The following is a 27259-nucleotide window of genomic DNA, read 5'->3' on the forward strand; positions in this document are numbered from 1 at the left end:
TATATAGAAGATAGATACCGAAGACTAGAAATTCTAAAGTGTGGTGGAATTGGTTTAGACACACATTTGCTGCTGCTGAGTGTAATAAACCAGTACAAAGATAAGCTTTTCCTATTTATTTACCATAGATGTCATAATTTGTTTACTTTCAGGTTTTGTTGTGTGTTGTTTTTAACTGGAAAACATAAAAAGGCGTTTTCCCAGTTGATGTCTGAAGTAGTAAAATCCAGAAATGTTTTTAAACCACCTTAAAAAAACAAAGAGAATGGTTTAGTAGGGAGAGGTAACCGGATAACTGGAGCAAATGCTTCTTGTTCTTTATTAGTTCACGTTTTTACGTGGCAAACTTTAGCTTGGGGAGGAGCTAGATAGAGCGCCGATGATTCGGGGCAGTGGGGGGAGGGGAGAACTTGCACGCCTCTCCTAGTCTTTTCCTACGATCTAGGCTGTAAAAAACCGAATTTATCAATATTCAAATCAGCCAGTTCTCCAGTATCTCTGATTGGCTACTTCTTAGCCACCCTTAGTCGATAGTCGCAGTTGGCGACCGTTTCTCTCTCGCTAATTTCTATGCAGCGGGAGGATGAGTAGGAAAAAGGGTGGAAGAAGATTCGTTTGGAAGCAGAAGTACGCATGTGCAAAATTGGGCAAAGCGGGAAAAAGACATGATTGGGAGGAGGGGCGGCGGAAAAATAATAGAATTTCGCGCGCAGCCGCATTTGCTATCAGGGGGCTGGAGGCCCGCGGCATCCTTGCCGTCTCCATAGCAACCATGTCTCCACTCACCTTCTGGCCAGATCGACTTATCCGAGTTGACGTCAACTAATTTTTTTTAAAGCGTTGTTAATTACAAAAGCGTTGTAATTTGGGCCAATGGGAAATCAGGAAGCTTTATTTTTGTCAAATGGGGTTGAGCTGGCGCAACCTTTTAGGCCGGGATTCGCGCAAGGCGAGGAGGGGCAAAAGGGAGGGATCTAGTAGTAGGCTACTTATATGGGCGGCGCAGGTTGGTTGAGAGCGATGCCGAGGGAGGGCGAAGGGTGGGGCTGTTCGGTTGGGCGGGGGAAGGTAAAATAAGGCGCAAGGAAGAGAGGCCACGCCCCCGTAGCTTCGAATCACGCCCACTCAGACCTTTGCATTAACAGAGAAAAGCGTTGCGTTGCGTACGTTGTTTGGCTTCGACGGTGAGACGAGAGGTTAGGGTTTTAAGTTGTGTGAATAGGTTGTCTGCGCTGAGTTGTGTCCCAGTAGCTTTTGAGCAGGTCACAATAAACCAGAAAAACAAAAATCAAACTGAACAAGAACAAAACATGTTGTATCAGCCAACCTCCCTCCTGCTGCACCAAACCGATTCTCTTTCCCGCTACACGCTCCTATGCTTCTCAGCTTGCCACGTCTGCCCCTCGGTTTTCCAAATACCGCCTCTGCACATGCAAGCAGCAATACATACTCCGAGTGCCTTTATTATCATGGATCGAGACTGATTGCTTTATTATATTTTTTGAACACTGTGCCAAACTTACGTCTGGGCGGTACACAACAACATAAAAGAAATTACAATAAAAATAATTTAAAACCACAATACTTAAAAAGCTTGGGTGAATACATGTCTTTAGAGACTTTTAAAAAGCTGTCAGAGATGGGGAGGCACTTGTTTTAGCAGGAAGCTCAACACTGAAGGCCTGTCCTTAAGTAGCCACCAGACAAACTGGTGGGAACTGCAGACCTCTCCGGGATGATCTCAATGGGCAATGGGGTTCATAGTGAAGAAGATGTTCTCTTAAATACATTGGGCTTAACCTGTTTAGGACTGTATAGGTTATAACCAGCACCTTGTATTTTGCCCAGAAACTTTATTGGCAGCGAGTGTAGCTCTTTCAATACAGGAGTAATATGGTCTCTTCGAGATGGATGACCCAGAGACAAACCTGGCTGCTGCATTCTGTATTAACTGCAGTTTCCAGCTGCGTACAAAGGCAGCCCCACATAGAGCACATTGCAGTTGTCAAGTCTGGAGGTTACCAGCACATGCACCACTATTTTGAGATCATTTATCTGAAGATAAATGGCGTATTGGCTGAAATTGATAGAAAGCACCTCTGGCCACTGCCTCAAACTGAAACACCAGGGAGAGGTTTATATCCAGAAGCACTCCCAGACTGCGTACCTGTTCCTCAGGGGCGTAACCTCATAGGGTAACCTCATAGGGCAAGGGGAGACCGTTGTCTCGAGGCCCCATGCCTCGGGGGCCCCTCCAGATACATGTCTCCCCCACGCAATGCCCACCCAAGCTTCCTTGAACATTAAAAAAAAAATTTGGAGGAAGGCAGTGCCGGGTGTGTGTGTGTGTCATTTTAAAATTTTGTCTCTGGGCCCACTCCAACCTTGTTACACCCCTGCTGTTCCTTCTGGGGGAGTGTGGCCCCATCCAGATCAAAACTGTCTTACGGGTTCTGACCCTGCACAACAAGTAACTCTGTATTAATTGGATTTAGTCTCAGTTTGTTATCCCTCAGTCAGCCCATCACTGGCTCCAGGCAGGCATTTAGGGAAGTTATGCCTTTTTCTGATGACTCTGACATGGAAAGATAGATGTCATCAGCATATTGATAACACCCTGCACCATATCTTTTGATGATCTCTCCCAGCAATTTCATGTATATGTTAGAGCAATGGAGACAGCATGGAGCCCTGGGGGACACCATATTAAAGTTCACGTTTTAAAGAACAGTCTCCAAGCGTCACCATCTGAAACCTGTCTGAGAGGTAGGAGTGGAACCACTGCAAAGCAGTGCTTCCTACTCCCAGCCCTTGCAGACCGTCCAAAAGGATACTATGGTTGATAGTATCAAAAGCTGCTGAGAGATCCAAAAGGACCCACAGAGTCATATTCCCTCTGCTAATTCCTAACTGGAGATCATCCATCAGGTTGACCAAGGCAGTCTCCCATAGCCCACCTGAAAACCAGTTTGAAATGTGTCTAGATAGTTTCCTCCAAGGCTATCTGGAGCTGGGAGGCCACCCTCTCAATTACCTTGCCCAGCCATGGAAGGTTAGAGACAGGCCTATAGTTGCTTAATTCTGAGTGTTTCAATCCAGGCTTCTTCAGAAGAGGTCTAATACTTGCCTCCTTAATGTATGTGTTACAACACAATGGGGCAAATGGGGCAAATAGTTTTGCTCTCTTCCATTTGCCAGAAACTTCCTTTATGGTGACTCATTCCCCCAACCTTCCTGCCCTTCCAGTATTTGCCTCTGCTCCCCCAAAGAAAAATGTCTTGCTCCACTGTAATGAGCAGCAGCATGTAAACAACAACTCCTGTGTATGAAGCATAAATAGATATAAAGAGTAGTTGCTCATGGGCTCAGTACCATTTATGTGTAGGATGGAACATTGAAGCATTATTGTGAAATACATCATTATTTTTCTTTCAGAAATCTAGCATGTGGAACAAAGTATACTTCCCACCGAAAAATGCACTTTGCCCCTTCTGTGCCCTCGCCCAGTCCCCCCCCCCCCCCGGTGCGAGGATATGTCTTGCTTTGTGCCAAAGAAAGCTCCTTCCCTCCCACTAAATCTCACTTGATTTCCCAATCAGCCCAATCCAAATAACAACAACATAACAACAACAACAACAACAATAATAAATCGACATTGATAATAAAATTCAGCCATCCCAGGTCCTTAGGAAGGACTCGATGTCTGGATAAAACAAACCAGTCAATAACACCTGTCTGACTGTGTAAACACAAATAATAAACTGAAATTGAACGGCTGTGGCAGAAGAAGACAAAAATAATCCCAGTTGGCGCCCTAGATGCAATTCCAAAACATCTTGAGGAGCACCTCAACACCATAGGGGCCACAGAAATCTCCGTCAGCCTACATCTGGGAACAGCCTACATTTTGCGATGATACCTATAACAACAATATTGATAACAAAATTCTGGCATTCCAGGTCCTTGGGAAGGTTTCGATGTCTGGATAAACCAAACCAGTCAATAACACCTGTTTGACTGTGCAAACAAGAAATAACAACAACAACAACAATAATAATTGTAAATAAATAATAATATAAAACAAAAAACAGACAAACGTCTGCCACACAATACACCAGATATAACTGTAGTCTAAAAGAAAGAAAAACAAGTTAAAATAATCTACATAGCAATACCAGGGGATAGCAGAAGAAAAAGAGATAGAAAAAATAACAAAATACAAAGATCTACAAATTGAAATTGAAAGGCTCTGGCAGAAAAAGACCAAAATAATCCCAGTGGTAATTGGCAGGGCGCAACGATATCTATAACAACAGCAACAACATTGACAATAAAATTCAGCCATCCCAGGTCCTTGGGAAGGACTTGATGTCTGGATAAAACAAACCAGTCAATAACACCTGTCCCTATGTAATAACATCCATGTTGTGGGAAAGATATCCCAAATCCCATCCTTTTTCTTGTATGAACTCTGCTTGCCATACTTCCAGATTTGCACTAAAGGGCCAAACAAAAAACCCAGGACACTGTCATGGAAACATGGAACACAGATCACCTGTATAACTTCATTTTGGTTTTCTGTTCAGCCTGTGCAGAAGGTTTAGCCTGTGCAGTTTTAGCCTGTTTAGTTATGTGCAGGTTTAGCCTGTGCAGGTTTATGCACAGGAGGTTTAGCCTGTGCACTTATGGGTTGGGCAGCAACCTTAATTAATATTCAGTATAATTTTGACATTGTTATGTAATCTAGACATACAATTGAATATGTTTGAGATGTAACATTTCTTTTGCTCCCCTTTTATTTACTTAGCTGTTTTGGAGGAGGTTGAGAGTACGTACTTGTTCATCAGCTTACCTATTCAACCCACTTATTCTACAGAAAACTGTAGTGTTTGCACAGCACAGACTGTGGAGAAAAGTGTGTACATCTGAAATTATTTAAATTAAAATGTTCTCATTGGGTTTTGGAAAATAAATACAAATAAGGTCCACTTTCAAGCCGTAAACACTTCCACATTTTAATCGCTTAACATTAGGTACACATGCATACACACATTGCTGGTCATGTGAGAACCACAACCATCTATAATGGAACAACATGTTCAGGCAACTGAGAATGAAACAAACAAACCTTTCCTTGGTGACAGTGGGACTGATCCTGCTGCCATAACAAAGTTTCCCTTCACTGTGTCTGCTCATGATTACTTCAGAATAACTCCTGATTTGTGCTAGGGAGAGTCTGTTGTGACTCCAGTCCTGTGTCACAGATAGATTGAGTACTAGCAATATTGTTTGCTACTTCATCAATACACTTCAGTTTTGCTTTGCTGCATTTGATTTCTGCTTTGCCTAGAGACGTCAAGATGACATCTACAACAACATATTCCTTCCATTATAAACAGCTCTGGGAAGAACCTAAAACCCATTCTCAGGAATGGAGCCGGAAGATCAGGTTAGTTTTAGTACCTTAGTTAAAAACATGAGGGATGAATTCATGGCTATAAACAGATTTTATGCTCACTTGTCAAACATACTGTTTATTTTTCTAGTGGTTTTCAAAGTACTGGGAGTCCAGAGCAGTAAGCTAGTTTGAGTGACTACTACTATAAACATAATGCTTCTATATTTAAAAATACACATCCCCACTGTCCCTAAAACTTAACCATGTCCTCTAAACCTAATCATGTTTATTCAGAAGTAGGTCCTATTGATTTCAGTGGGACTTACTTTCAAGTAAGTATGCTCAGGAGTGTAGCCTAAACCTTAAAAAAAAACCCTAATAATATTGTTTCATAATTCATCCTGTTTGCTTATGTATTGCTCAGCAGTCCAACAGTGATGGAAAAATATGTCAAGTTGCATTTATTCATTATTCAGAATTTGTGTTTAGTATTCAGAACCTAGCATAGCTATGGACCGTTTGAGTAATTGCTGCAATTTTTAATAATTCAATATTACTCTGTGTGTGTATTTATAGCTAAACTGCTGTTTAATATACTCATGATAAGAAACTGCTTGTACTAATGAAAAATTGATATCTTTACCACAGACTGTTGCACATTATGCTAATGTTTATACCTTCAAATCTTTATATCAGATGTAGTGTTGCATCTAGGGTAACGTACTCTAATAATGAGGATATTAGTTTGGGAAATTGCTTCTCTAAAGGTTTTGCACACTTCCAAATTTACCCATTCAGAATGGAGTACTACAAGAATCTTTGTTAGACTGGACAGAATAATGTGCACAAGGATCATCAGTGAGTTTTAATATGATTCCCACCTGCAATTTTGCAGGTGTCATTCATAAGCTAAGAGCCTTACTCATGGATGGATGGGAGTGGGACTAAGAGTCAAACGCCATGTTACATTAAGCAGGTGCTTAATGCCATTCAAAAGAGTAGCTGGATCAGGCCCTCCATAATCAGGGCTGCAGTATACAAATACGACGGATATTTATATACTGCTTTTCAACAAAAGTTCCCAAAACAGTTCACATAGATATCAGTCAATAAATAAAATGCCTCCCTGTTCCCAAAGGGCTCATATTTTAAAAAAGAAGCATAAGATAGACAGCAGCAACAGCTACTGGAGGAGGGACACTGTGCTGGGGATGGATAGGGCCAGTTGCTCTCCCCCTGCTAAATAAAGATAATCACCACTTTAAAAAGGTGCCTCCTTGCTCAGTTAGCAGGGGAGTATAGAGGAGGGGTGCTTTTACTCCCACGGTCCTGATCCAGATTCCCCCATCACAACTACTGTTTACCATGGCGGTGGGGGGGCGCTCCCTTTAGCAGGGAAGCACAATGATGGGGGTAGGGTTAAAGCCCCTTCATCCCACAACCTGGTCCCAATCCATGGAGGTCTCAGTAAGAAACAAGCACTTCGTTCTTAATGCTGCTAGCTGAGCGAACTGATACCTGAACAAAGAGACACCTTTTTAAAGTGGTGATTCTCTTATTTATATTTAGCAAGGGAGAGCAACTGGCCCTATCCAGCCGCATCACAGCATCCCTCCAGTGGCTGTTGCTGGTGTCTATCTTATGATTCTTTTTAGATTGTGAGCCCTATGGGGGCAGGGAGCCATCTTATTTATGTATTGTTTATTTTTCTATGTAAACAGCTTTGAGAACTTTGGTAAAAGAGCAGTATATAAATATTTGTAGCAGCAACAGTAGTAGTAGTAGTAGTAGTAGTAGCAGTTAACACACTGTGGACTTTGACTCTTAAAGCAAACCAGTTAGAACCAGAATGCTAACCCTGCTATTGACCTGAGCACCATCTTGCTTCCCTGCTCCCTCTTCTTCCATGGAGGGCTGCGTTCTGTCTTACTGAGGACCCATCAGGATGGGCCTTATTCCTGCCCAGTGTTTGGCTTCATGAGACTCCTTGAAAGGGGTTCAGAAACAGCCTGATAGCCAGTGAAATTTTTTCAACCTTGACAAGATATGTTGCCAAATGCTTTCGTAGATTTACTCTTTGGTATGTGACAGGATTTTCTACACTTGCTTATCATAATTAATATCTTTTGTGCAATCCCTGCATCATTTGCTGGTGCAGTCCTTTCATATAAACCTCTGTATAGTCAAATTGTTTGGATGTCTCTTGACCCAATTCTGCCCCGCCAACCACCACAAGAAAAGCTAGAGAAGACAGAGGGTCCTATTTATAAAGGTTCTCTGGAACTCTGAATTTTCCAAATTCAGTAATTTGACTCTCTGTTAAGTCATTGTTCCTTATTATAGAGGCATTATTAAATGTCTGATTGTACAAACAATTTGGAGATTTGAGATTTGGAAAATAAGAATTGTAAACTTTTAAAGTTGGAGTTGATATCCTCCATGTTTTGTACACAAGGATCTTCCAAACTGTACATATAACTAGGTCCATGTCAATGTCATCCTCATATAGAATGTTATTGTTTTTGCAGAGATCTGATTGTTCAAGCATTTTTAGTGTCTTCCTACAATGCCCTCGTAGAGATGAATACTGTTAAACTGTATTAGTCATTGGATCCTAACTTCTTATCCTACAAATTCTATTTTTGTAGTAGAAGAGAACACATTTGATACTAATAGGGATGAGGAATATTAAGCCTACCCATGAAACGCACACAGACCCAAGTTAAAGATTTCCAGTACCTTAACTTCCCTTTGAACTGCTTGCTGGAGAACCTGACCTGTTCGATTCAAATTTCAACCAGTAGATTTGATAGACCCAGAGTTCTATCATCCTGCTTATCGGGTGTCAGTACTGAAGTGGCCTTCAAGTGAGGTGCATGTTCTTTTGGACTATAGCATTGCATTCTAGAATCTGAGAAGGTCTGAATTTGTTGAGATGAGCAGGGGTAAGTTATTGAAGAAGCCCTGGCATAATGAGAAGGATGCTGTAACACTTACGCTGGGGTGAATGCATGGTACACTGTACATCACAGATAGGGGGGAAAGGTCTGAGAATCACGGTGCTTTTCCTTGTGCGGCATGTCCATCCACATGGATATTGCTGTTAATGAAAAGAGACACGACAGATGGCTGTGCCTTCTGATGGGAAGAAGAGGAGGCCATCTTGCCAGAACATGAAGAAATTCATGGAGGGTTCGGTCAATTAAGGAAGTGTCTACAAAGGCCTTTGGAGCAAGTGGGAGGCTTTTAGTTGTTTAACGAAGAAATGGCTGGATCTACAAGCAGATTTGCCATCTGTTTGCCATCTGTGGCTCCAATGTGCTTCTTTGTTGGTTTTTCACAGGATGAAGGATTCAGATGAAGCACCAAGGTACGGTTCACTTCACACAGAGAGGCCAGAGCTGGAAGAGCTGGGTGAGAAGGATGTATCTGAGCCAGAAATTTTTCCAGGTGGGATAGAAAGAGAAGAAAGTGTACTGGACATCACTGACCAGGAAACATTGGTATGTGAAGAGGAGAGCAGAAAAAGTTCATGTTTCAGCACTGCTGTGAAGAAGAAGAGGAAGAAAAGAAGGTTAGAAATAAGCATTGAAAGGACTTGTGAAGTCTGGATAGGGGAGACTCTAGAACAGGGTTGCAAAACTTTGGCTCTCCAGCCGTTTTTGAACTACAACTCCCATCATTCCTGATTATTGGCCACTGTGGCTGGGGATGATGTAAGTTGTAGTCCAAGACAGCTGGAGGGCTGAAGTTGTTCAGCCCCGTTCTAAAAGAAGTAGTTTGGGGAAGCAAAGAACATTAATAGGGGACGAGGATTTTGCTACACATTAAATATTTAGAGATATAAAGTAATTTATGTTGTTAGTTTATTTACCTCATTGTTGAAGCTAAATGTGCTTGTCATAACAATAAGAAAATCTGTCTACAACTTTATTCTAATCAAGAGATTTTTACAACTTTTTTTGTCAAAACTTCAAAAAAATTTCAATAGCCATGTTAGTCAAGACTACAATATACTATGAGCCCTCTCTCACAATCTGTGAGAAAGGGCTCGAGGGAGCGCAGGGAGGAAGGCTGCTGACACCTCCCTGCAGATGATCCCTAGTTTCTCCCTGGGCAGGTGGATCGCACACCCAGACGATTGCCAGCAGCCCCTGTAGCACGGAGGGTCAGGGGACAAGATGCGTCCCACTGGCCCTCAGAACTCCCACAATGCACCATGTGAGTGCATGGTGCATTATGGGTAACTAAGCAGCACCAGCTAAAAGCAGCCAGTGCTGCACACGAGCAGGGAAATGGGGTTAAGGGAGTGAGTGCTCCCTTAACCTTATTTAAGAGGATGGCTGTGCAGGCGAGTTTGCCACAGAAGTGCTGCTGGCAGCCACGCAGCTGCCAATGGTTCTTACAATCAGCCAAGACTGGTTTTGGCTGATCGTAAGAACAGCCTCTATGACTGTACTGTCTGACGCTTTGCTGTAAAGTTCCAGTCTGCCGGAAGTTTATTTTGGGGGGAGCACCCATTACCCCTTGCTACCCTTGGAGTCATGTGGATGAGGTCAGGGAATTTTCAGGAATTCTGGAATTACATAAGCTCAGCTGGATCAGGCTCACGGCCTATCTACTCCAGCATTCTGTTTCCCACAATGGCCCACCAGATGCCTCGGAGAACCCCACAGGCAAGAGCTGAGAGCATTCCTTCTCTCTTGCTGTTGCTCCCCTACAATTGGTATTTAGAAGCATCTTGCCTGTAAAGCTGGAGGTGGCCTATAGCCACCAGACTAGTAGCCATTGCTAGACCTGTGTTCCATTAATTTAAGTCCCTTTTAAAGCCATCCAAACTAATGGCCATCACCACATCCCCTGGCAGAGAATACCATAGATTAATTATGTGCTATGTGAAGAAGTACTTCCTTTTGTTGGTCCTAAATTTCCTGGCTTTCAGTTTCATGGAATGACCCCTGATTCTAGTGTAGTGAGAGAGAGATAAAAACTTCTCTCTGTCCACTCTTTCTGCTTCATGCATAATTTTATACACCTCTATCACGTCTCCCCATAGTCACCTCTTTTCCAAACTAAAAAGCCCCAGACACTGTAGCCTTGCCTCATAAGGAAGGTGCTCCAGGCTCTGATCATCTTGGTTGCGCTCTTCTGCACCTTTTCCAGTTCTACAATGTCTTTCTTAAGATGCGGTGACCAGAACTGAGCACAGTACTCCAAATGTGTCTGCTCCATATATTTGTATAAGGGCATTATTATAATATTAGCATTTTTAATTTTCAAACTCCTTTCTAATGACTCCTAGCATGGAATTTGCCTGTTTTACAGCTGCTGCACACTGAGTCGACATTTTCAACAAGCCCTCCACCACAAATCTAACATCTCTCTCCTGGTCCATCATTGACAGCTCAGACCTCATCAGTGTATATGTGAAGTTGGGTTTTTTTGCCCCGATTTGAATCACTTTGCACTTGCTTATACTGAACCACATTTGCCATTTTATCACCCACTCACCCAGTTTGGAAAGATCCTTTTTGAGCTCCTCACAATCTGTTGTGGGTTGCATAGTTTAGTGTTATCTACAAATCTGGCCACTTGGCTGATTATCCCAATTTCTATATAATTTATGAACAAGTTAAAGAGCACTGGTCCCCATACAGATCCCTGGAGGACCCCACTTCTTACTTCTCTCCATTCTGAAAACTATCCATTTATTTCTACCCTCTGTTTCCTGTCCTTCAACTAGTCACCAATCCACACATGAACCTATCCCCTTATCGCATGACTGCTAAGTTTACTTAAGAACCTTTGGTGAGGAATTTGGTGAAAAGCTTTTTGAAAGTCCAAGTATACTATGTCAACTGAATAACTTTATCCACATACCTGTTGACACTCTCAAAGAACTGCTAGATGTTTGTGAGGCAAAACATGCCCTTGCAGAAGTCATGCTAGTTCTCCTTCAGCTTCAGCAAGGCCTGTTCTTCTATATGTTTAACAATTTGTCCTTAAGTATGCTTTCCATCAATTTACCCAGCACAGAAGTTAAGCTAATCAGCCTGTAGTTTCCCGGATCCCCCCTGGATCCCTTTTTGAAAACTGGCATTACATTAGCTACTTTCCAGGCCTCTGGTATAGAACCTGACTATAGGGCCTATTTACATATTTTCCCTAGGAGATAGGAACATAGGAACGAACATAGGAAGCTGCCATATACTGAGTCAGACCATAGGTCCATTTAGTTCAGTATTTTCTACCCAGGCTGGCAGCAGGTTCTCCAGGGTTGCAGGCAGGAGTCTCTCTCAGCCCTATCTTGGAGATGCCAGGGAGGGAACTTGGAACCTTCTGCTCTTCTCAGAGCAGCTCCATTCCCTAAGGGGAATATCTTACAGTGCTCGCACATCAAGTCTCCTATTCATATGCAACCAGGGCGGACCTTGCTTAGCTAAGGGGACAAGTCATGCTTACTACCACAAGACCAGCTCTTTCACATTTGAGTTCCTTTAGAACTCCTGGGCAGATGCCATCTGGCCCTAGCAATTTATTAATTTTTAGTTTTCCAAGACAGTTTAGAACACCCTTTTTCATCACCTCCCAGTTCTTCAGCCTCCAAACCTGAGAAGCTCAGTTCTGGAGAGGATATATGGTCAGCATCCTCCACTGAGAAGACAGATGCAAAGAACTCATTCAGCCTCATTCAGCAGTCTCTTTATCCTCCTTAATAATCCTTTTCACGCCCTCATCATCTAAGGGTCCGACCACCTCCCTGGTAGGTTTTCTACTTCTAAAATATTGAAAGATGTTTTTGTTATTCCCCTTGACACTTGTAGCTATATGCTCCTCAAACTCTCTTTTTGCATCCCTTATTGTCTCCTTGCATTTCTTTTGCCAGAATTCATGTTCCTTTCTGTTCTCTTCATTTGAGCAGGAAATCACATGGCTCTGTGGTGGCCAGGAGTCGACACCGACTCATGGCACAACCTTTCCTTTCCTTTTTAGTTTTTTGAAGGAAGTCTTATTGCCTTTTATAGTTTCCCTGACTCTACTTGTTAGCCATGAGGCTGGTGTCCTCCGAAATTTGATGGTACCTTGTTCCATGCTTTCTGGAGCAATTTGAGATTTGATACTCCTTACTTTCCCTTTAAGCTTCTTTTTTTAACCAGTCCCCTCATTTTTGAGAAGTTTCCTTTTCTGAAGTCCAACACATTTGTTTTGGACTTCCTTAGCAATGATCCATTCACATATAAGCTGAATTGGATAACTGGAATATAAGGGACAGGCTATAGAAAAAGCTAGGAATCTAGCAGAAATAAATGGATATAAATTCCCCTTAAGAAGAACAAGGGGTTCCAAATATGAGGCAGGATTACTTGTGTTAAAGATCTCCTTTATTTCTAATAATTTTATTAGGCAATGCCAGAAAGGTTTAAGAAAATATGGGATCAAGGCTAATGTAGTGTGTTCAACCATTAAAACTTTGAAGCAACAATTAGTAAGATCTAGATTATACAAGAAGTGTGAAACTAAAGCCTGCCCAGTCTGTGAAAATGGAGAAGGCAATTGCAAGCAGAAAGGGGTTGTCTACAAAATCACTTGTGTAGAATGTGGTGAAAATTACATAGGGGAAACAAGAAGACATCTAGTTACCAGATTCAAAGAACATCTAGCAGATTCTAAATATATAAATAGGGAAAGACTATGGTCGTTACATATGACGAATAAACATAACGGAATAACAAGGCCTCTTAAAGTAAGCTTCTTAGAATCTGAAAATTGTACATTTAAAGAAAGATAAGGGAGGCATTATATTTGGATAAGCCATGGCCTGAGGTCAACGGTAAAGTAAAAATGAAGGAAATCTTAAAGTACATTGGCCATTAAAGGCTGCAAATAACATTTTGTTTCATACCCTCCCTCTCCCTGGGTTTGTCTCTCTCAGTATCCATGTTAAACAGGCATAGTTGTGAGTCATCAACCTTCCCCTCTTCTCTCCTCCCCCTTCTTTTATGTACTAATCAGGTGTTTAATTAGTTTGGGGAAAGCTTCAGATCAGAGGCGTAACTAGGGAAAATAGCGCCTAGGGCAAGCACTGAAATTGCACCCCTGTCCAAACAGGAATGATGGGACTTGTAGTCAACAATATCTGGAAATCCCTGTTAAAAGGAACACTGTACCATCTAGACATGGTTGTTGATCAAAACCTGAAAACATGAGCCATCTCTGTAAAAGACTTAGAACAACAGTCAGGAGTTATGCGAGAATTCCAAGTGTCATTTTCTCTGTCTCATCTCATTCTTTAAAAAACATGACTTTGTCCTAGAGGATCACCTGCCCAAATAGCCACTAGCAAAATAGGGGGAAGGTGGTGGTGGTGGTGGTGGTGTGTGTGTGTGTGTGTATAAACCAGTGAATGATTCCTGCCAGCCTTTGTCTTATGATGACTCTTGGCTCATGATGTGGTATATGTGCATTCACCACACTAGTGCTTACTTTGACACCAAGAGGGAGGAGGATACATTAGTTTGCCACACTAGACAGAGGAATTTGCAACAGAAACAGACAGCCAAGTTCTGCCAGGGCCAAAACCAGCCCCTGCCAGACTAAGAAATCATTGTAATTTGCCCCTTCCTGTCACAAGCAATGTGTTGTTCTTCTATTATTGACTCTAACTCTCAAATATCCCAGTCATGGATGGAAAATTCAGGGTCAATTTACAAGAGACACATTTTCTACATGGAAGTTTCTTCTGTGAAGGTGTTGTGCAGAAACCCATGTGTAGTGACCGCCAGGGGCATAGCAAGGTTGGAATGGGCCAAGATGAGATTTTAAAATGGGCCCCCAGCCCCTCAAAGTCCAGGGCCTCCACATACCCCAGGCCCCCAAGGATTTAAGTCTGATATTTCAAAATAAGTATGCTGCCTGGAAATACATTTCACTGAATACACACATGCACACTTCACAGTATATAGTGATATACATTGAGTACTATATATTTGTGCTACTTTTAATGTCTAGAACACACTAGCAATGCTAATTATTAAAATGGCCCCCTCGCTGCAGATTAGCAAAGGAGACTTTCAACCATGCAGGGTGAGCCTATGTTTGTTTTCTCAGAATTCTGAACAAATTCAGTAAAGTTTGATTCCAGGAGGTTTTTCACACGAGGCTTTTAAAGCCCTTTAACACACATTGCCTCTGGAATGGAGGTGCTGCATTCACATGTTGGCCAGATTTACCCTGAAGTCCCTGCAAGTTATTGGAGAGCAGTTCACAAACAAGAAAAATAAAATAAAATAAAAGCACAACACATGCTTCACAGTTCTCACTCAGACCTTCTGGGTTGCAAAACAACTTGAACATAAGTGCATTTATGAATGAATGAATGAAAATAAATAAAATATAATTGTTCCAGAAGTTTTTGTAATTTTCTGCCCTGAAACAAGCCACTTATAGGCCTTTTTAGATAGTTTTTGTTTTTAAAGCCAGCACATTTTTCAGTCTGTTTTAAATTAAATATTCAGAGACTTCTCAGTCTCGCCCCACCCCCCTCAGTCTCGCCCCACCCCCCATATCAAAGCCCTGTGGCAAGCAGGTTCCTATTGGGGAGGGGAACCACAAAAAGGAATTCACAGCCTACCTGGCAAAAGCTGTGCTGGATGGTCTGGGCAGAGGGGCTGCTGCAGCAGCAGCAGCAGAGAACTCTGCCTGCTTCCTGGCTTGCTTGGGGCCTGCCAAGTTCAGGCTTCAGGGAGGCCTACTCGGAGGCCTCTCTGGAAGCCCTGCCCACCAACCGATCAGCTGAGAGGCGGGGAGAGAAGAGCTCTGCAGTTTGCAGGCCTTGCCGATCCTAGGCCTTGCCGATCAGTCGGAGCTGGAGACAAGTGGCTGAGGGGCCCTGGGGCTGGGCAGGTGGGCAATGGGGTGGGGGTGGCAGGAACTGGCGTGGCGCCCCCACCTCAGTGACGCTGAGGGCACGTACCCTGCCTGCCCCCCCCCAGTTCCGCCTATGCTTCAGATATAAGAGTGTAGATTTCAAACAGTGGGACATGGAACACTGAAACTGACGTATATATGTCAAAACGTCTGTTCTTTGTTGCAGTTCTCTTTTTAATGTTTTAACTTACACAATAAAAAAGGTCTGGAGAGAAGTAGTGTTCCACTGGTTCTCACTGTTCCACCAGGTTTCTATTAAGCCCAATATATCTATGTTTTCGTTAGCAACCAAGCACTCCAGTTCACCCATCTTGGCTCAGAGGCTTCTGGCATTGGTATATAAATGCTTATATGCTGAGTTTCTTACCTGGCGTTGGCATGTGCTATCTCCACTACTGTCATTTGACCTTTTTGACTAGCTGTCATGTGTTTCCATCTGCTCTACTCCTGCTTCTATTCTGTTCCATTCTAGTTTATCTGGAAAGTTTGCACCCTCACACTTTAGGGGGATTTTGCTTGCCGAACCAGATACAACCCAGTTCTGTTAGCAATCCTCTAGACATCATTTTAACTGCAACCTTTTTTAATTTAAGCGCTAGCAGTCTGGTTCTATCTTGGAAGTTCTTGAAAATAGAGGAGGGGCTACTGGGAGGCATGGCAATCCTTAATCAGACTAATGAGAAAGGGGAGGGAGATGCAAGACTTAGGCAGTGAGAAAGAGCTGGGCCAACAGTATTGTGCTGAGAGGAAATTCTTGAACTAGACTATATATATTAATAATTCCTTCCCCGGCTCTTGCTGAAAGCTCAGGGTGGATATAATTATAAACTTTATATAATCCTTGCATTAACTCTGTGACATGGGTTAGCCTGACTGATACTGACTTGACAGATCCTTCTGTCAGTTTCATGACTGAGTGAAGATTTAAACTTAGGTGCATCGCATTGAAACCCAACTCTACAACATCCTTGTTCTTTATGTGGAGAAACACACAGCAATTCCCAGTCTCTTTGGGACGGACTCTTAGGGTGTGCACAGAACTATTCCTGGTGGTTTGGTTTAAATTCAGACCGAATTTGAACTGAACCGCTGGTCCACAAACCTGTTGGGTTGAATCAATTGGCGGTCCGGTCCGTTTGATCGAACCAGGTCGAACCAGTTTGACCTGGTTTGACGATCCGAGGGGCTATGCTTGTAAAGGGGAATCCAGTGCCTTTACAAGCAAAGGGGAAACCTGCCTTTAAAAGGCTTCTACGGATGGCTCGGGTGGGGGGCAGTGGCAAGAGGGCACCTTATTAGTGGCGGTGGCAACTCATTTAAACCCCAGTGCCCCCCCCCAGCAATGTGGCCCATGCTGTGGTAGGGGATCACCAGGGTTTAGCGGAGCCACTGGTGGCACCGCCAGTAAGGTGCCCTCTCACTTTTTAAAGGCAGGATTCCCCTTTACAAACATAGCCCCTTGAACTGTCGAACTGGTTCAAACCAGTTCGTAACAGACTGGGCCTGGTTCAGTTCAAACTTGGACCAGTCACCTTTTTTTTTTTTTTAGGCTGGTTTGGTTTGAGTTTGAATCAGTCAAACTGGGTTGGTTCGAATCAAATCCAGTTTGATCCAAACCAGTTCTGCACACCCCAACTGGCTGTTCATGCATGACTGGCCTTAGGGCAAGGCTGCTTCTCTTCTTCTCTTTGTCAAATGAACAATACTGTTTGTGGTTCACTCGATACCCTACTCTGGGCCCCGGGAGTCTAGCACTCACTTACTCTGAAGCTGCCGTGATCAGCAAGCAAGACATTTTGAAGTAGTTGTTGATCACTGCATTTTTATTAATGGTGAGAGGCATGATGCCACAAGTGCAAGAAAGCAAGGCGTGGGACAAAGGACTGCATCCCATTTGAGCATAAGGGCTTGTATATTTTAGGATAGCTGAAATGTTACCAGGACCACTGATTTTATTTTATTTATTTATTGTTAGATGTTTATACTGCCTTGGCAGTTTACAAAACATTTAAAACAATCTGAAACTATAAAACAGTTACATGATAAAATATTAAAATTAGAATATAAAAATACAAATCTAATTAAAAGTTATAAAAAATGTACAAGACTATAAAATACAAAGCAGCAGCAACAAAAACAACACTCATATAAAAGCCTTGGTAAAAAGCCAAGATTTCATTTGCTTGCTAAAAACTGTGATGGAGATTGAGGAACAGATTCCCACCAGGAAAGCATTCTGGGGAAAATATCTGAGAAGGCCATGCCCTGCATGCACGACAGCCAAGGCTCCCTCATGGTCAGCATGTGGAGCAGAGCCCCCTCCGATTACCTTGACAAGCAGGCAGAAATCCTCAGATGCAGATATCCAGGGCCCAAGGGCTTTAAAGGGTCAAAACCAGCACTTTGAATTGGACCCAGAAGCAAATGGTTAGCTCATGTAAAGGTAAAGTGTGCCGTCGAGTGGGTGTCGACTCTTGGCGACCACAGATCCCTGTGGTTGTCTTTGGTAGGATACAGGAGGGGTTTACCATTGCCATCTCCTGTACAGTATGAGATGATAATGCCTTTCAGCATCTTCCTATATTGCTGCTGTCCGATATAGGTGTTTCATACCAGCAGGGATTCGAACCGGCAACCTCTGGCTTGCTAGTCAAGTCATTTCCCCACTGCGCCATTAGGTGGCTAATGTAGCTCTTTCAAAATGGGTGTAATATGATCCCAGTGGGCAGCTCTGGATAAAATCCTAGCTGCCACATTTTGTACTAGCTGCAGTTTCTGGATATTCTTCAAGGGCAGAGTGCGTTACAGTAATCTAACTGTGACGTGACTAAAGCATGGGTAATTTTGCCTTCTCGAGAAAGAGACACAGCTAGAACCAGTGGCGCACCTAGCTGATTTTGGCGCCCAGGCCGCACGGGCTTGTGATGGTCAATTTGAACTGTGCAGGCGTGCCTCACAGTTCTTGAGGGCCGCTGGGCCGGACGGACAGGCCCAGCGGCCACACTGCCCACTGTCACCACCACGGAGGGAAGGCCTGCTCAGCTCACTCCCCACCCCCACACACATGGCAGCAGGGATGTAGCTAGGGGAGAGGGGGACCATGTTAATCCCTCTCTCTGGCAGCCCCCCAGAGTGAGGGAGATAATGAAGAAAATAGGGAGGGGTGGAGCTGGAGAGCCCTCAGGAGCTGGGGGCCCGTGTTCTTTGAACCCTTTCACTCAATTATAGCTATGCCCCTGCATGGCAGCTAAAATGACAGAAAAGCTGCAGTTCAGCGCAGTAGCGGGGCAGCGGCAGAGCGGGTGCAGGGTGGTGGCAGGAGGCCCCCCAGTCTTTGGAGGCCTCCCATGGACCTTGGAGGCCATGGATCGAGGCCCCAAGGTCCGTGGGTAAGAACGCCTCTGGCTGGAGCACTAGCCAAAGCTGTTCATAGGCAACCCTGGCCACCTTGGGAGGAAGGTAGGCACTATCTTGCCTTCCCCCCTGCCCCGCCCTCCCTGCTCCACTTAAAGTTTGTGTGCACAACCTTATTAAATACTTATAGAGGTAAGTTAATTAATGTTGCTCGTTTATTTGCCCTATTAATGAAGCAGACAATGCCTGTTGTGGCATCAAGAAAATCTGTCTATAACTTTATCCAGAACAATAGACTTTTTCTGTCAGAGTGTCAGTCTTTTTTTCAATAGGCATGATAGCAAAGACCATAATATATGACTGTATTGTTTGACACTTTGCTGTAAATTTCCAGTCTGGAGTATGGGGAACCGGAAAATATTTTGTGGGGAGCAACTGCTCCCCCTTGCTCCCCCTTGGAGTCATTCTGAATTGTGAGCCTGATGCATGTGGGAGTGGGTGTGAAAGGATTAATAGAGATAGAATTAAACAAGAAAATTCCCTAGCATACTTGTATACTGGGGCACGAGAGAAACTTTGAACATTAGCATTTTTAAATCCATTGTGTGATTCTCCTGAAAGCCCCCATCCAGCAATACCAGTGCAATATGGCATTCATGTGCAATGGAATTGGTTGGGAACCTCTAAAAAATCCACAGCTCTGCTCTTGTGACAAAAGGTGCTACTCATCACTAAGAATGTGACAAATAATTGCCTGTGACAGCTGTGGAACCAAATTCAACATAAGAATCACAATAACTATGATGTCCAAATAGGGGAAATGTGACATTTTCCCAGAGACAAAATATTGGACTGAAGGGCTCAGAAAATGCAATTTTCCTGCAACAGAAGTTGGGTGGACCATAAGCAGCAAATGAGTAAGATGGTACATTTCTTCACACACAAAAATGATTGTGTGCAATGACCATTGCCCTTCACACTCTTCTCTCCTTGTCATGTTCTGAGAGGGAGGGATGGTCCCTATGGGGGTAAACAGCACTGTCTGCAGTGCATCATTTCAGTATAGGAGGTCCTTGTAGATCAGACCTGGCTAGGAGAAGAAGAGAAGGTGCATTGGTCTGGCCAGGGGCTCTCAGCAAAGCGGAACAAAGGGGTAAGAAAGAGGTGGGTGGGAAGGGAGGAAGCAGGAAACAAATGGGGTGACCATTAGGGAGGAACAAGAGGTGTGAGATGTATGGGGGGTATTGTGCAGAACCAGTGGCATGGGCTATGTGTGCTGAGGTTCCTAGCCGTATTAAAAAATTGATATGCATGTCTTAATAGTTTGGCTGAGCATCCTCTGAACAGAAGGATATATTCTGTTCAATCCTATGTTTCCCTGCTAATGCTAAGGGTGAGGAGGGATTTTCAGGGGAGAATTGGTGGGCAGAAGGGCCCTGTGCCCACCAGGTCTCCTCATGGCGCTTTTCAGACTAGATCCTACAACTGGGTCAGGATGTATCTTGGAAGTGTGCTTCCACACTTCCTGCTTCATGACACCGCAGTCCCTACACGGACAGCAGGGTGCTGTTCACATTTCCAGTGCCTTGTTGCGAATTTAATCATTGCGATATAGAGCAAGGACTTTGCATATCTGGTGTGAAATAGTTGCTATTTTTTCGGGTTGTTAGTTGCTGAGAGACTGCTCCCCCTGCTGTTTACGTTCCGAATACGACTTGCCCGAATTGAGGCATTTACTGCTGATGAGTAGCTAGTATGGAAAGCACCCCTTAGTGCTTTTCTAAGTGGTTTTTAATCATTTCCTCCCCAGTCTGTCTCTGTAAATAAGCTCAGTTGTGGGGGAACTTGCAGGGAGAATCTGTAAGTGATCATCAGGAGGCATGGTCGGAGTTAAGCACTTTTCATGTCTGCGATACCAACTCTCTCTTGCAAGTACCTTCAGAAGTGTGTACCTAGGTAATTTTGGAGCCTGGACCTAAAGGCCTTTGGAGGCCCTGCAAATGAAGCATCATCATGCTCTGCCAGGTGACCACACCACCCAGGACAGACTAAAGAGGATTTGGGGGGCCCCAGGTGTTGTGGAGGCCCTGGACTTTGGTCCAAAAGTCCAGGGGTAAGAGCGCCTCTGAGTACCCTGCACTCATACTCATGTTACCGCTCAAAAGTGGGTTTGGGAACACACATTTGCCAAACTAATGTGTCATTTTGTCCTCTTAAAAGTATCTTTTCTAATTATGAACAATGCAGCAGCAGCAGCAGATCCTTTAAGAAGTACTTTATTTACTAATAATCCCATGAGGTGGTTTATAAGGCTGAGTGATGATGATTTACCAGAGGCCTTGAGGGAGCCCATGGCTGATATGGTATTTGAACACAGCTCCCCCCATCCAAGTTCAAACTCTCTCCATACTTGGAGGCACAGACTTGCATCTTAGGAAATAGAATCAGACGGTTCTTCAGTGGTTTGCCAAAAAACCATGAATTGGTTTTTGCCTGTCTGCCTCTGTCTTTCTTCTTCTTTTTATATTTTCCAGATGACCAGTGATAAATCTGACCAACTGCAAATACGAGAGTGGTGAGTACCTTTCTTGGTCGTGAGTGTGAAAGAAGAGGCTTGGGCTTGCTCCTTGGCTGGCTCTTGTAAACAGTGAGAAGAACTACATTTGCATTTGGGAGCAAGAGATCAGCTTAAGGAATACATTGTTTTTCTTTACCTTGAGTGATTGGTGCCCCCAAAACATAGAGCAACCCTCTTTTTTAGAGCTCATCCTTCCCCTTCATGAAACTACAGGAAGGCCTTGACTACAGGAAGGCCAAGGCAGGCAAATGAACAAATCTGTTATGTGGTATAATGGTGACATTAATTTCTTCAGCCTCTTATGGATTCTGTAGGTAATAGAGCCATGTCCTTCATGGCTGTGTCTCAGCCTTTTACTAACCAGGCCTCAACATTTTAAGGGCACTTCCTTGTACACACATTCTGTAGGTGTGTAGGTGATCGAGACAAACCCTGTAGATTCCCATTGGATAGCCAGGGCTGTGAATAATCTGCATTTGAAAAGCTGAGATAACCATCATCATAGGATCACTGTGGGTGAGCTTGGATACACAAGAAAATCCCCTTATTAGAGGGTATCTACTTTGATCAGGAACAAGACAAAATATTCTTGGCACAGGAATATTCTGCACCTTCATGTTAGTGCTGAAGTGCCAGTGTCCCTATACACAAGCCAATGTGACCTGTCTCTTGTTCTATGATGCAGTGCGGAGGGCTGCTATGATGTGCGGTCTCCGGGAGGCAGGTGAAGTTGATGACTGGACACTGTATTGGACAGATTATTCAGTCTCGCTAGATCGGGTGATGGAGATGAAAAGCTATCAGGTATTTCTTGTCACTCTGGAGCTAAAGCATTTACATTCATGTTTTGTTTTGTTCTGTGGTTTTTGTTTTGTTTTGTTTTGTTTTTGGGTTTTTTTGGCATTTATGGGAAAAGTTCCAAAGGCCTAGAGACAGTACTTAGGATGTTGTATTTGAAATTCTTTTCTAGAAAATAAATCATTTTCCTGGAATGTCTGAAATCTGTAGGAAGGACCTTCTGGCCAGGAACATGAGCAGGATGCTAAAGCTTTTCCCCAAAGAATTTAACTTCTTTCCCAGGACCTGGTGTCTTCCTGCTGAGTAAGTCTTCCTTATACCTTTACATACTGATTTCCCTTTTGGCTAGCTTTTCTTCTTCATCAGAGTAATTCAAAACAAAAAGTAGACACAGAACCGGGCAGGACCTGGAGTGGAGGGGTGTGAGCTGGGAAGAGAACAGAAGTTTGACCACCCAGATGCTAACAAATAAGAAGTTCTGGTAAGAACTAATCTGCCTACTTTCCTTTCACTATAATCTTGATTGATAATTACCATCTTCACAAGTTAGCCCACTTCTACCTTAAACGTTCATGCATCCACCATCTTGAATTGGGTTAGATGGCATCATCAGAAACTACAGTGTCCCTATGTGTCCCTACAACTCTACCAAATCTGGTTCAGATCAGTTCCCACTTCCACCTCAAAGGTTCACATATCTGCCATCTTGAATTGGGGTGGATGACATCATCACAAATGACACTGTTGAGGTGTCCCTATGTGTCCCTACGATTGTACCACATTTGGTTCAAATCGGTTAGACGGTTCCCAAGTTAGTCCACTTGTGCCACAAACGTTCATGTGTCCACCATCTTGAATTGGAGTATAATGATAGAATTTTTATTTAGAATATTTATATCCCGCCCCTCCAGTGCACTACTGCTCAGGGCAGCTCACAACAATAAGATAGATACAAGATACAATAAAAGTAATAAAATTAACTAAATTAAACAAAAACGTAGTCAGATTAAAAACCACAATCATTATTAGGTTCAAATTAAAGTTTATTTTAAAAGCTAAAAACTGAAAATTATAAAAAGCTAAAGAACCTACCAGATATAACACAAAAAAGAGCATTAAAAAGCCTCCTTAAAAGGTGTGTTTTAAGATGTTTTTTAAAAACACTGAGGAAGGAAGCATGGCGAAGCTTTTCAGGGAGGGTGTTCCAAAGCCAAGGGGCCACAACTGAAAAGACCCTGTCTCTAGTCCGCACCAACTAGATCTCTGTTAGTGGTGGAGCCATGAGCAGGGCCTGAGATGATGAGCAGAGGGCCCTGGCAGATTCATAAGGGTGAATGCGGTCCGACAGGTACCCTGGCCCCAAGTCGTGTCGGGCTATAAAGGTCAATACCAGCACCTTGAATCTAGCCCAGAAGTGGACCAGTAGCCAATGAAGCTGATGCAGGATGGGTGTAATACTCGTGAAGTGACTTGCACCCATGAGCATCCTTGTGGCAGCATTCTGAACCACCTGAAGTTTCCGAACAGTCTTCAAGGGCAGCCCCACATAGAGCGCATTGCAGTAGTCCAATCTGGATATTACCAACGCATGAATGACTGAGGTCAGGTCCGACTTCTCCAAGTAGGGTCACAGCTGGCATACCAGCCATAGTTGGTAAAAGGCGCTTCTGCACACGGTTGCCACCTGTGCATCCAAGGACAGCATTGGGTACAGAAGCACTCCCAGCTGCGCACTTTGTCTTTCAGATGGAACATGACCCCTCCAAGATCAGATTTACCTCATTACTTGGATGATCAGTTCTACCAACCCAGATCACTTCTGTCTTATCTGGATTGAGTTTCAGCTTGTTTGCCCCCATCCAGTCCAGAACAGCCTCCAAGCCCCGGTTCAGAGCATCCACTGCCTCCCTGGTGTCTGCTGACTTAAAAGATACATAGAGCTGGGTGTCATCAGCATATTGATGGCACTGCAGCCCACACTTACGGATGACATCTCCCAGGGGCTTCATGTAGATGTTAAACAGCACGGGAGACAGAATAGATCCTTCTGGCACTCCATAGGCCAAAGGCCAAGGGGTGGAGCAGGCATCCCCCAGCACCACCTTCTGAGTACGACCCTCTAGGTAGGAGTGGAGCCACCGTATAACTGTGCCCCTAAGTCCCAACCCAGAGAGATGTCCCAGAAGGATACCATGGTTGATGGTATCGAAAGCAGCTGAGAGGTCCAGGAGGATCAACAGAGTCACACTCCCTCTGTCTATCACCTGGCGTAAGTCATCCACCAGGGTGACCAAGGCAGTTTCTGTCCCATATCCAGGTCGGAAGCCAGACTGGAAAGGATCTAAGTAATCAGATTCACCCAGGGCAGCCTGGAGCTGAGTTGCAACAACGCTCTCCAGCACCTTGCCCAAGAAGGGGAGGTTTGAAACTGGTTGAAAGTTATTTAAGTCATCTGGGTCCAAAGAGCGCTTTTTAAGGAGGGACTTAATGACTGCCTCCTTCAGGCAAGGGAGGACCATGCCCTACTCTAGAGAGAATGGAGGGATTTTCTGCCGTTTCAGAATGTGGATGGACAGAAAGGCTGCTTATGCTATTTATCCTCCAATTCCTGCCTTCTGCCTGCCACTATTTAAAAAATGTTTAACTTTCAGATCTAGTTGCCTGCCTCAGTTCCAAGAAATGGAGCATTCTCTAATGCAGTCTTGAAAATAAGTCAACACACTTTATTTGCACACAGCGTTTTTAACTTGCCCGGAGCATTCTGTGCATTCCTGTCCCCATAATATTTGTAACGTGACAGAAACAGAGATGCAATTTTAGTAACACTTCTATTTCTGTATGTCTGGAGGTGATTCTTATGCACACCACAGATGGCCAGGTGAATGGCTATTGACAAGCCTCCTGTAATGGTCCAACATACTTAGTTTTCTCAGCCGAAAGGGGGCTCTCTCAGATTGTTCCTGGAAGAATTACTGTGAGCAAATAACATGTGTGAGAATTGTGAGCTTTCCCATGGCTCCCACTTTAAATGTTCCAGCTGTTGATTGTGTTCTTCAAATCTTAGGAACATAGGAACAAACGAAGCTGCCATGTACTGAGTCAGACAATAGGTCCATCTAGCTCAGTACTGTCTACACAGACTGGCAGCAGCTTCTCTAAGGTTGCAGGCAGGAAGCCCTATCTTGGATATGCCAGGGAGGGAACTTGGAACCTAGATGCTCTTCCCAGAGCGGCTCCATCCCCTAAAGGGAATATCTTACAGTGCTCACTCACGTAGTCTCCCATTCATAGGCAACCAGGGCAGACCATGCTTAGCTAAGGAGACAAGTCATGCTTGCTACCACAAGACCAACTCTCCTCCCATTTCCTCTTTTTAAGAGCAAATGAATGAGAGCCAGAGTGCAAAACATTACTGGTGTGTGTGTATGCATAGATATATGTAATTTAAACTGAATTTAAGTAGTTCCTGATGTTGTCAGGCCTAATCTAGAGACTATTGTTATGTTACCGTTTGGTGACACATCAAACAAGAGTCCTGTTTTGCTTTCATCCTCCCTGCCCTTAGTTATGGAGAACTGCAGGCCTTTGGCCGGTCAAAGAAGCACAAAACCTATATCTGTAAACCAGATTCAGGTTGCCAAGGAAGAGGCATCTTCATCACAAAATCTGTGAAAGATATCAAACCTGGAGAGGATCTCATCTGCCAGCTCTATATCTCAAAGGTAACTCCAGATATTTGTCTTAAAATGGGTTCCCTGTCACCTGCAAACCCCTCTAGTCAGTTGCTGCAATACAGATGCTCACAAATGTTCAGCTACTGAGGGGAAAGAGCTGTTTGGTCAAATGATTCTGATGGTCAGCGAAGCCACTGTGAGGGAAACTGTTGGACTGAGGAGAAAAACAGGTAGAACTGCACCTTGGTGGGAAGGGCTTGGAGAGATTTAGGGGAATGGGAAACCCAAGAAGAAATATGATTAAATTGAGAGGGATACAGTAGGCAAGAGACTGAGAGACAGAAACCTTGGGGAAGTGGGGTTGGACAAGAAATCTGAAAAGACATTTCACAAGAGCCCTAGGGACAGAAAGGTCTGATGTAGGAGTGTAGAGGAGTTGGGATTCAGCAAGCTGAGATGGAAGGGCAGGAACTGGAACTGAATTATGCACACTGATTTGAAATAATCAACCACGTCTTTGGCTGTAGAACTCTAGTTGTAGATAATCAGAATATGGACAGTTCTTATGGTGCCTCCAGAAAACATATTTCTATGGGTCTGGCATGTACCTCCAGGGAAGGTGCTGCTTCAATTGTTGGCAGCCCCTGAAAATGTTTCTCTGTATGTGTCTTTCTGGGCTGAACATCCTGCATGGATGGGACTAAGTAAAGAGCATCTCAGTCAGTCTTAATACCCATGATAAGGGTCTTCATGAGCACCAGCCATTTAGGTCTCCAAAAACTACATGTGGATTGGTATCCAGAAGTCTGTCAAAAACCAGTGAAAACCTTGGAAAATTGGCATAATGACCTGCATGTAGTTTTCTGTATGATGTTGTACTCTCTAGATTATCTCGTTACTCCTTGCACTTAGATGTTTAAGGCAAGTATGGCGCTAACTCACGTTCCTCCTTTTCCCAAGCCTTTTATTATTGATGGGTTCAAGTTTGATCTTCGGGTTTATGTGCTGGTGACGTCATGCGATCCATTGCGGGTATTTATATATAATGAAGGCCTTGCACGCTTTGCAACATCAGCCTATTCAGACCCTTCACATAGCAACTTGGTGAGTATAGAAAGAATCTTGTTACCCTAAACTCTAGTGCTAGGATGGCAGTGACTTCTGGTTCAAGCCACATTTTTCATCTGGTGGTTTCTAAAGAATTAATATGGAAGCATTAGAGCATCAGGGAAACAGAGCAACATCATAGATTGCTAGGTCTACCACTGTAGGTTTGTGTTCACAGGGGAGTTTTTTACACACTGCTGGACTGGTCACTGGCAAGAATGAAAGGTTAGAGGTGTGCACAAATAAATTTTTGTGCTTCAATTCGACCTCGAATCAAATCACCAAAATTCAAATCAATTCTGAAATTCACAAAAAATTCATGATTCACCCATAGGAAACAATGGGGAATTTGAATAACCCCTTTGTTCCCCATGGGTACGTCCTAGGAACTCTAATCACCCTATTGTTCCCCATGGGTAGGTC

At 43.7% G+C, this 27259-nt stretch overlaps 1 protein-coding gene across 11 annotated transcripts in view; it reads left to right on the forward strand.

The window, feature by feature from the left end:
- The first annotated feature begins 525 nt into the window (after positions 1-525).
- The window catches only part of TTLL6 (tubulin tyrosine ligase like 6), a 58994-nt gene continuing 32260 nt past the window's right edge, over positions 526-27259 (forward strand). Inside the window, exons 1-9 of one of the 11 annotated variants that reach the window (XM_053264941.1) lie at positions 526-627; positions 5351-5449; positions 8742-8768; positions 8849-8971; positions 21216-21254; positions 21943-22061; positions 22228-22358; positions 25621-25777; positions 26690-26833. In XM_053264941.1, coding sequence (XP_053120916.1) covers positions 8756-8768; positions 8849-8971; positions 21216-21254; positions 21943-22061; positions 22228-22358; positions 25621-25777; positions 26690-26833 — 726 coding nt within the window. In that variant the 5' untranslated portion in view covers positions 526-627; positions 5351-5449; positions 8742-8755. The other 10 variants (XM_053264942.1, XM_053264935.1, XM_053264936.1 and 7 more) reach the window with 10 other exon arrangements.

The sequence above is a fragment of the Hemicordylus capensis genome, chromosome 6 (genome assembly GCF_027244095.1).
Source record: "Hemicordylus capensis ecotype Gifberg chromosome 6, rHemCap1.1.pri, whole genome shotgun sequence".
NCBI classification, from domain to species: domain Eukaryota; kingdom Metazoa; phylum Chordata; class Lepidosauria; order Squamata; family Cordylidae; genus Hemicordylus; species Hemicordylus capensis.